This window comes from Neolamprologus brichardi, chromosome 19 (assembly GCF_056152115.1).
Source record: "Neolamprologus brichardi isolate AB-2024 chromosome 19, ASM5615211v1, whole genome shotgun sequence".
Taxonomy (NCBI): domain Eukaryota; kingdom Metazoa; phylum Chordata; class Actinopteri; order Cichliformes; family Cichlidae; genus Neolamprologus; species Neolamprologus brichardi.
Genome location: NC_142122.1, coordinates 1,255,343 through 1,266,451, shown reverse-complemented (window position 1 = coordinate 1,266,451; position 11,109 = coordinate 1,255,343). Strand labels below are relative to the sequence as shown.

At 38.6% G+C, this 11,109-nt stretch overlaps 1 protein-coding gene across 1 annotated transcript in view; it reads right to left on the bottom strand.

Moving 5' to 3' along the window:
• Window positions 1-240: 240 nt before the first annotated feature.
• LOC102788705 (interferon-inducible GTPase 5-like) overlaps window positions 241-11,109 on the bottom strand; it is a 56,798-nt gene continuing 45,929 nt past the window's right edge. The window contains exons 2-5 of the mRNA XM_087833265.1: window positions 5,956-6,520; window positions 4,823-5,013; window positions 2,360-2,930; window positions 241-839 (exon numbers count right to left, since the gene is read on the bottom strand). Coding sequence (XP_087689391.1) covers window positions 241-839; window positions 2,360-2,930; window positions 4,823-5,013; window positions 5,956-6,505 — 1,911 coding nt within the window. The 5' untranslated portion in view covers window positions 6,506-6,520. The remainder of the gene's footprint in view (window positions 840-2,359; window positions 2,931-4,822; window positions 5,014-5,955; window positions 6,521-11,109) is intronic.

The following is an 11,109-nucleotide window of genomic DNA, read 5'->3' as shown; positions in this document are numbered from 1 at the left end:
ATTAGAACAAAGCTCTTCTAGCAGGTTTTATCTGAATAATAACATCACATTTGTTCCTGTATTGATGTGATGAGAAGAAATGAGACCTGCTGAGGCCTCTGATACATTTATCAGCCATAGTAGGAAAATGGCTCAAATGTGCAGCTGCAACATGATTTGGTTTCAGTATATTTATATTTAATGATTTAAACTAATTTCATTTGTACTCTTTTAAGTTTCATTTATATTTTACTTTCAAATTCACACTGTGTTCAGACCCTGAGTCTTTTCAAACACCTTCTGAGCATCTTCAGCCAGCTGATCAAGGATCAAATTCAGAATTTTGTAGGTTGTGGTGAAAGAGAGACCCGCTGATACTGGAATTCCAATAATTGGAATAAATCTGGTTGTTTCCTCTGCTGCAATTAATGCAGCTATGGACCCAAGTTGGGCTATCACTTTCAAGAGGAGCGGTATACTTATTTCTGCTGTAACCAGTGGTGAAGTGATGACAGAAAGTCTCTTCAGAGACCAGATATCGAGACCAAACACATGAACATAATCTGTGACAACACCAACCAGCAAAACAGCATCAACAGCAATAGAAAGTCCAGGAACTGGAACAGCTGCTCCAACTGCAGACAGAATAGCCCAGTATTTTACTTTGGACTTCAGAGCTTGTTTCTTCTTCCTGATGATCTCTGGGCTGATGTTGGGCATGGCTCGCAGCAGAACATCTCTCTTGTGTGCAGGAAGGTCTCTGTCTAAGGTCTGATGTAAGCGAGAGAAGTCGTACAGGCGGAGCTCAAAGCTGGACACCAGGAAGACCTGCGGAGACTCGATGCCTAATCCTCTGAGTCCTGGCACAGAAGAAACACATGTTGTGAAGATGTGGTATGAAACAATAAATCATCTAAAACTAGGCTTTTCCATTCAGTGGGTTAATTAACTCTTCTGACTCTATAGAATTGTAAAGGATTATAGTTTACTGGTGTAGGCCCAAGCATTATATTTTTTTGTTACATACACTGCATTACTTATTTAATTTACAATTATTGTTTTGGGTTTTTAAAATGATTTTATGTGTAAAAGAACTTTCCTTAGAATAATCGTGCATCCTACCTGCTGCTGTTTGTCGTGGGAATGATTAGAGTTATTATTAGAGTTAGCTGACCCATTTTTATAGTAATAATAATTTTTCCACATCAGGTCATCTCTCATATCAAACCAGCATATCAAGCTCATAGCTCTTTGCACATAAATCTATTTAATACTTCAATTGTTTTGCCTCCATTTATTTATTCAGGCTATTTGTATTTTATCTATTGTACATATTAACCGACATCTGTGTGTGGACAGCAGAGAAAGAATTTCATTGCACAGAGAAATGCTTTTTCTTGGTACACATGACAATAAACGCTTTGAATCTTAGAGTGCTTTTTATGGAAGATTAATATGAAGAGAAACTGTAGCCCACATTTCACCTGCAGCCCAGAGAGTCTGAACAATATCAAACAAAACATCTACTTAGAGAGTGATTAACAGCAGCAGGCAGCTGTTCTTAAACAAGAAACTCTAAAAACTCAGTCAGAAAACTAATATTTATACATAAAATGTTTCCACTTAAATTAATTTGATTGAATTGATGATTTTATCGTGTCAGTCAAAAATGAAATAAATAAAATCAAAGTCTTTGACTTTATTTCTATTCTGCTGTGTTTTACTTGCATCTATTTTAAAGACTGAGTGTAAACACAAAAATATTTTATGTGCTGGAATGTGCAGATAATAGGTTTAAACTAATGTCTTCCAGTCAGAGAATGTTGCATATAATTTAATTTTTGCTTGATGCATGAAGTTAAAAGATTAAAACTAATAAAACAAGTTTTAAAAAGAGACTTTTCCATTTGATTACATTTTGTATGATGGATTATGTAGAAAAAGTAGAATTGGGCTGAAAGATCTATCACTTTATCACCTATTCAGGTTGTAAATCATCTTTCAACAGTAAAGTAACGGGATTACTTTTTGAGGGAATTAGTTACTGATTACTTTTTTTTTTGAAGTAACTTGACCAACACTGGTAATAAAGTTCAACTGTCTAATAAAAGCCTGACCTCTCCAGCAGCTGCAGAACAATCAGCTCTAGAAGAATAGATCTAAATAACTTTGTGATGTTTCAGGTGTTTAAAGTTCATACAGCTTCCTCTCAGTGATTACTGATAATCAAATTACCATGTAAATTTTCTATTTTGAATATGCGATGATGCACACAGTAGAAAATAAAGGTTATTCCATTTACAGCCACAAAGTAAATATTTTCAAAGAACACATCCAGAAATTAATCTCACACTGGGATAAATGATCACTGAATACTCACTCTGAACGCAGCCGTCTTTGATCTTTGTCAGAGTCCTCTCTTTATTGAAGTTTTTCTTTCTTTTCTCAGCTCGTATGTCTTCGTCGATCTTTGAGTGAACAAAGTAGAACCTTTTCTTCATCCTCTGAATCTCCTGAGAGAGTTTCATGTCATTTTCTCTGAAGCGATCAGCTGAGATGATGATGAAGAAGTCAAACTTCTCAAATCCAACAAGCTCCGGGTATTTATCAGCTGGAAACTTGGTGGAGCCGATCCCAGGAAGATCCCATAAAGTAACATTGGGATAGTTTGGATGGGGGTACGGTGTGACCTCTGAGGTGGTTTCTTTAACACCAGTAGGAGCAGCTCCCTTATCATCATCGGACAGTCCTCTGAAGGCATTAACAAAGGTGGATTTACCAGAACCAGATTCTCCTGTGATGGCGATATTTAGTGTGATGTTTTTCTCCTTCATCATTAACTCTTTGATCTTTGCAGCAGCTGCTGGTTGGTCATTCTGCAGCAGAGCTTCATTAATTTCTTCTTTAACTAATGCAAATCCAAACTGGTCGTCTGTGCTTGTACTTAAAGACTGAAACAGTAAAGGGGACAAAATTTACTTTTGCGATTTGAGAGGCATGAAATGTAACTATCACAATCTAACATTATACACACAACTGCCCTAAAATTCAACAATTAAATAATTACACAAACAAAAATAAAATACCTCAAATATAAGCTGGAGCCAAATTATGGAGATTCATAATTAATTTATCAATATTTAAATATATAATCTTTTTCTGTCTCAGAGGACTGAAATATTTTCATTGGATTGAAATGGGATTAAAATAAATCTGTGGTTGACATAGACCAGAAGATTTCAGTGTGTAAAAACAGTCTTTGAGTTGATGTGTGAAGCTACAGGAAATGTTTGAAACCCCTTCTTCACCTGGAATGTAAAAACAAACAAACCATAACACCAAAAAACTATGATGCCTGTCACAGTTTGGATTTAAAGCATCAGCCAATGATCTGATCAGTGTGTTTTCACACAGGCCACAGTTACAGTCATAAGAAAAACATTTTCTCAGTTCTCCTTCCTCAGGATTTACTAAGGCAGAGCTTCCCAAAGTGTGGGGCCCGCCCCCTAGGGGGTGGGGGGGAGGTGGGTGCAGCGCCATTGCAGGGGGCGCGGTATGAAAAGGAAAAAAAAAGAAAAGAACGAAAGTTTACTCAATGTGGTTGAATTTGTTTTTTATTGTATATGCATGTCATTTGTTTGTGGTGTGGAAAGACTGGCTAAGAGATGTGCATGGAGGAGGTTGGCTAGCTGTTTCAGCATGATTAGCACCCTTGGAAGCAGAAAGAGGTTGGTTTAATGATGCAAATGATTGTTTATGTATTTAAGAGACAAAGGTTGTCGTTAATTCATTTTATTAAATGCTGCAACATAAATAGTTTAAAAACTTTTGATTTATGTCAATGTCACTATTTGAGTTAATCAAAATCATTTTCTATAGTAAAATGTGAACATTTCTGCACTTTCTACTTAAATGTTTAATGGTATTTGTTTGTGCATCTTTATAGTTTTCACGGTGCCATATTGTCGGTGGTTTAAAGAGGAGAGAATAAAGTTGCATCAGTCGAAGCTCTCTGTGTCACGAGTGGTAATTCCAAGTGGGCAGCTACACACTGTTAGCACGGGCGGCCACACAAACACAAAGCAGGAGATGAAGCATCGTTGAATATGTTTCCAAACCAACTTCATTCTAAGACAAAGACTAGAAAATATGGTGAAGCAAATCTTCCCTTTGGCTTCACCTGCACAAGTGCCGAGGTAGGTCTCCCTGCAGGATTGGTTTTCCCTGCGTCGGGAGCAGCGCTGGGCTGTTTAAATCACGGACAAACAGGATCCCACATTTGTGATTTTTAGTTCACAAACACTTGTTGTAATGACTAACTACTCCTGACATATTGGAGATGTTTGCTCTTTATACAGTAAAGTTACAGCGGGATACAAATAATATCAGGCTGATCCTGACACGATTTGTTCCCCCGGTCTAAATCACGGACAAACAGCATCCAACAGCTGTTTATGTTTTTAAACCCATTTTGCACAGAGAGACATTTTTAAAAAAATGTATTGATAGCAATGTTGAATATTATTACACAGGAAAAAAATCAACTACATGTAAAATAATCACACAGTGACGCCTCTGCCTTTGTAAATGGAGGGACAGTAACTGCGTGTGTATATGTAAGCGTGTAAAACCTGAAGATATTAAGATTAACAGTATTTTGTCTCTATCTGCCACTCTGCAATTTATCTCATGTAAACAATAACGGGCGAACATTTTTCTTGTAAAACAAAGGGGGCCCAGCAAAAGAAGTTTGGGAACCACTGTACTAAGGTAAGCAGCAGCCAGGTGCTGCTAACTGATCAACAGGACAATGATCCTAAACACAGCAGCAATACAATCTTACCTTGAAAGCTTCTTTCTTCTTGCTGATGATCTTCAGGTTGACACTGGGTGTAGCAAACAGCAGAGCATCTCTCTTGAGTTCAGGAAGGTCTCTCTCTAAGGTCTCATGTAAGAGAGAGAAGTCGTACAGGTGGAGCTCAAAGCTGGACACCAGGAAGACCTGTGGAGACTTGATGCCCAGTCCTCTGACTCCTGTGTCACAGAAGGAAAACATGTTGTGACGATCATAAATAGAAAACTAAAATGATTTTAAACTAGCTGTTCTTATTTTCAGTTTCCTGCAAACCTGCGGAATTGCATAGTGTGTTCTGTATTCTGTTCCCTTCTGACAGGTGATCTCTCTCTCATATATATATATATATAAATAAATAAAACTTATTTAATTAATTTATCTTCTAACGTTATATTTGGTCACCGCAGCTCTGCCTGTGAGCACAGAAGCCCCACCCACCTGCTGTTCCAACATTCTGTTAATGAGGGGCAGCCAATCAGAGCAAAGAGGTTGTAAGTGGCCTTAAAAGGGAAGGCCCGAAAACAGCTTATTTCATACAATGAAAAAGTATACAGCAGCAGATTTAAATTATTTTGTTGTCCAGTTGCAGCCAAAACTAACACCATCATTAAATCCAGAAACTGACCTCAGGAAGAAATCACACAGGTCTGCAACCAAAAAACTGGATAGAATTTCTGGACTGTTTTTCACAGATTTTTACTCACTGAAACCGGGAAATACATTTTAAAAATTCCATCTTGTCAGGGTCAAGTCATGGTTTTGGTTTTTATTAAATGTGAAATTTCCCTTTTTAAACCGAAATCTGGTATCCTATACTTGAATCAAAAAACCATATCCAATAATGATTTCATACATTAATTAATGCAAAATGCAAATAGAAAAGGGATTGGGGGGGGGGGGATAAAACATAGATTTTTTTTTCACCACTGCTGTGTTTGTTTTTTAAATCCTCATATTTTGTAAAGAAACTGTACGTGATGGAGGGACATGGAGATCATTTTTGGATTCAGCACCATAAAAAAACATAACATTTAACAAAAATATCTCATGCAGCTGAAAGTTTTTTCCAGACCAGTTTTTCCAGTTTTTTTGTTATTTTGCACCTGAATGAGGTCGCTCACCTTGAATGCAGTTGTCTCTGATTGTTGTCAGAGTCCTCTTTTCACTGAAGTCTCTCTTTCTTCTCTCAGCTTTTATATCGCGGTCAGTTTTTGAGCGAACAAAGTAGAACTTTTTCTTCATCCTCTGAATCTCCTGAGCGAGTTTCACATCATTCTCTTTGAACCGAACAGCTGAGACGATGATGAAGAAGTCAAACTTCTCAAATCCAACCTGCTCCAAGTACTTATCAGCTGGAAACATGGTGGTTCCAATTCCAGGAAGATCCCATAAAGTAACATTACGATACTCTGGATGGGGGTACGGTGTGACCTCATGAGTGGTTTCTTCAGTGCCGGTCGCAGCAGCTTCCTCATCTTCATCATCTATGCCTCTGAAGGCATTAACAAAGCTGGATTTACCAGAACCAGATTCTCCAGTGATGGCGATATTTAGTGTGATGCCGTCCATCCCCAGTGGCTCCTTCACCATTCCAACAGCTGATGGTTTGTCATGGAGTTGTAGAGCTTTAATTTCCTCAGTAACTGATTTGCAGTCAGTTTGAACAGCCATCTTTATCCTCGATAACTGCAGTAAGAGAGATGTTAAAATTTATTATACAACTGGAAAAATAATGATACCTATTTTTTTTCAGTTAACATACAAAACTATATGATGTTAAGGCCATTTCAGTGTATTGAAATGGCCTTAATACATTTCAATACACTGAAAATTTAAAGTTCTTAACATTTTAGCTCTTGAAATTTCCCTGCAGGTCGACTGCCATAATACCCGAGGAGGTATGAAGATAACAAAGAAGTTTCACTGCTGGAGCTGTTCCAGTGATCACAGGTAATGTGAGGTCTTTGGACAATACGATGGAGGAGCTTACTGAGCTGATTAATTCCAAGCGGGAGCACAGTGAGTAAGTAAAAAGTGCAGTAAAACGTTTTCTTCTGAAAAAAGCAACACACACACACACCCGCACACATATGCATATACACTGACACTGACCTACACTCACGCCCCCCCTCCAAACACCTTCGAAGCTTATGTCTTCTATGTTGTGAGATGTATGCACACAAGATGTCAGGTTTCAGGTCTCACACAAAAAGTCATCAGGTATCAGGCGTCAGGTCTCAAAAGCCAATTGAGTCTAACAACAGATTAAATGCCATGTTGAGGCTGTCATTTTTAGCATCTACATGGATGTTAAAATCACCCACAATAATTATTTTATCTGAGCTCAGAACTAAATTAGATATAAAGTCTGAGAAATCAGACAGAAACTCTGTGTAAGGCCCAGGTGGACGATAGATGATAACAAGTAAGACTGGTTTCTGAGTTTCACAGCTGGGGTGGACAATGTTAAGCATCATGCTTTCAAATGAATTAAAAGTCTGTCTTGGTCTTTCATTAATTAATAGACTGGTGTGAAAAATTGCTGCCAAACCGCCCCCTCGACCTGTGCTTCGAGATTTCTGGTAGTTAGAATGACTCGGGGGTGTTGATTCATTTAAACTAACATAATCATCCTGCTGCAACCAGGTTTCTGTAAGGCAGAGTAAATCAATTTGTTGATCAATTATTAAGTCATGTACTAACAGAGACTTGGAGGAGAGAGACCTAATATTTAATAATCCACATTTCACTGTTTTACTCTTTGGTTCAGATGTGGATACTGTATTGTTCTTTCTTTGTGATTGTTTATGTTTAAGTTGTTTGTTGCTGTTTTTTTTCTTCTGAGACCTGACGATGTCCTAAAATGTACAGTGTAGAGATGTGATGATTCATGTGCTGAGGTATTTTTCTTTCTGTTCTCAAACTGATCTCCCTGTTGGAGCTCAGTTCTTTTTTCTCCTTGTCTTTCCTCATGTTGTGCATTTCCCATTGTTTCAGGTCGCTGCCGTTGCAGTAGACCAGTGCTACCTGGCTTGACCTGTCTCCCCAATGTTTGTATATTGTATGTACAGTCAGCAAGTTATCTATCTTAATTGCCTCTTGGGGATAAATAAAGTCTCTCTGACTTTATTTAGTCAGGTTCAGAGTTGGCTGAGTTCAGGTGAAGAGCTTACAACTCTAAGACCCCTACCAAACTTCCCTTGCTGGCAAGTAAAACAGATTTAGCTCTGAGCGTCTTGCTTCATTCACAGTTATGGTCTCTGAGACAGGTCTGCAAGTTTAGACCTAACATGTTCAGTTTCTATGCTATGTGTTAAAAACAAGATCTAGAGTGTGATTGATTTGCTGTGTCAAAAGGGTCATGTACTGTGGACCTGATCAATTCATCAGGGATGAATGGCATGGCACCGCAGTCCACGTCCCACCACATAATTTATCAAAAAACAACATATACAAATATGTGATTAAAATTATTACATTTAAAATTTTAATCTGCTGCTTATCAAACACACTGAACAGTCCTTCCCTTTAAATCAGGGGTCTCAAACTTAAATCAGCTGTGGGCCACTGCTGGCACTGTCATCTCATGTGAGGGCCAGTTTAGTGTTCAAGTAGTACAGAAAAAACAAACAAGAAAACACCCACAAATATTTCCCAAAATGTAGTTAGTGAGTGTGTGTGTGTCTGTGTGTGTGTGTGTTTATTTAATTTTCAAATATTGTATAACAAGACAAAACTGCAAACATGAATGCAATGCTTCTTCCTCACTCTTAACTGAAGCTTTTCATTGAACTACCAAATAAACTAATTTCTGAGTGAAGTTTCCTCTTTCTTTTCGCTCCCTGTCAAATACAGCAGCTGGAACTTTAGCTGCAACACACTGTGCAACAAACTGCACACAAACAGTCTGAGTATAAACGCTATTGTCAGGACTGACTGAACGGACTCAGGCACAGACTCGGGGAAAAAGTGCACAGACCGTTTGTTTACAACTCCAAGTGAGCTATATACAATCATGGGGAAGGTCAGGGGTTCCAGAGATCCACGAGAAGGAGGGGGAGAGGGACACCACACTCAATCGTCAATCCACACACAATGATCAGCTTTGACCATACACACGCTCTGCTGTCACCACACAATATGCTCGTCTTCTAACACGCCACACTGCCAAACACTCGCGCACAGGAATCCAGGGAAGTCATAAAACAAACCAGCAACAAGAAGCTCTGAGCCACTGTCTTAAATAGTGGCCACAAGAAGCAAGATAACGAGCCACAGGTGAGTGATTGTTTGCAGGTGTGTGGGCCAAAGGCTGGAGCCCGCAGTAAGCTCCGCCCAGGCAGAAAGGAGACAGGAGAGAGAGAGAGAGAGAGAGAGAAAAACAACAACAAAAACAAGTGGCCCACCTGAGCTGACTGGGTAGACACAGGGACCATGACAGCTATAGATGAACTTAAGTCTGTTTTGAGAATATAAGTACTAGAAAGTACAGACATTTGTTCAAAAATGTTGGGATTAAAAGGAAAAAGTTGTCAGAAATACAAATACTCAAGTAAAGCACAGATACTTTAAAATTCTACTTAAGTACACTAACAAAGTATCTGTAAAGCCACTGTCATTATCATAATGAAAATAACTCAGCCTTTACCAAGAAACTAGAACTAATATATTAGATGCAAAACTATAAAACTAGTTTAAAAACACAATATGCTGGATCAAAAGCCAGACTTATGAAACTTTAGATATGCAATTCCAACTGTCCATGTCCTACTGAGGTTAAAATACTGAAAACTGTTGAACAAGAAGACTCTTCTTCTTCTTTAAGGTTTACTGGTAGTTGGCAAATAACAAATTTACTTCCAACACCACCACAAACCAGTAGGGAGTGCTGATCTAAATGTCAAGTAGCATATTCAGAATTTAATGAAGGTAGAGGGGTAGAGGTGTAGGCTACCCAGTAAATGAGCAGCCTCACTTTTACAGTAAGGGGAATAAATGTTGTAGTTCAACAAGTTGAAAATAATCAAATAGGTAACTGATGATGAACCAAAATCTTTGAGAAAGAATTTTTTGATAATAATTTAATTACATTGGAGTTCAGCCGCACAACTCGGAGGCCAGTCAGTTAAACAAAATAATAGTCCTTTATTTGGCGTTAACAGAACAAGACCATACAAGCCAGGTCTCCGCTGCTCTACCCTGTTCATACATACGTACATGTGCCAGGGTTAAGTAGTGTACGGTGTCTCTAACCAGATGCACGGAGAGCGACGTGCTCGCCTGTAATGGCGGCCGCTGCATTCACACTAGTAAACCTTCCAACTATTACAATAATAGGACGAGCAGTATTATACCATAATAAGTATTGTTGCAACATGTAGAACTAAATGTGTAGAAGTTTGAAATATCCAAAACCCAAAGCAACAACAAAGTAATGATTAGAAGTTTAAGAGAAATGTACCACCTTTTAACAACCTCACCAGCTATTTGTGTAGAGATTGTTAAGTTTACGAGGCGCACCCAAATGCATCACACTAATTGCTTTTTACCCTATAATGCCTGTAGACACACAAATGTTTAAATTTCCCTACATGTAATTTAAATTATAACAAGGCTTAAACTGAAAGTGTAACACCAAATGATATATGTGTGTGAACCTGAAGATCCCCATGAAAGCCTCTTCCACAGGTCAGAGCTGGTCAGAACTGTCACAGTAACATTTTTTTTAAGTCACAGTTTCATATCTGGACTGATTTGTGAATCATTTTCACACCGCAGAAATACAAGCTATTACACATACCTGCGTCTCCAGTTTCTTGAGCTTTCCTGGTTTCAGTTTAGTTTCGGTTTATAATGACAGTCGTCAGCAGCAGAAGTTACTGTGGACCTCCAACCAATCAGAGCACTGCTGGAAAAACGTGACCCGATTAGTGATGTGTCGGTTGCGAACAAAATGGCTCTTGGATCCGACTCTTTGAAGTGAACGACGCGAGCCGACTCCTTATCGCTAGCCGTGTTTTTTTTCTTGCTTGTTTTCTCTCACCCTCTTTTTCTCACCTCTCTCTCGCACTTTTTTTCTGCAGTAACTACCGCCCCTCCCCCCTCTTCCCAGCAGTAGCACAGGAACAGAGCGGGAGGGAGAGAGAGAGAGCCAGGGACAACAGCGTCACATTAGAAAGGTATAGTATTACTATAGTATAGTAATCATCCACAACTATTTTCAGGATTCAGAAAGTTTAGTCATGCAGGCCCATATGACAGAAAATGTGCATCTT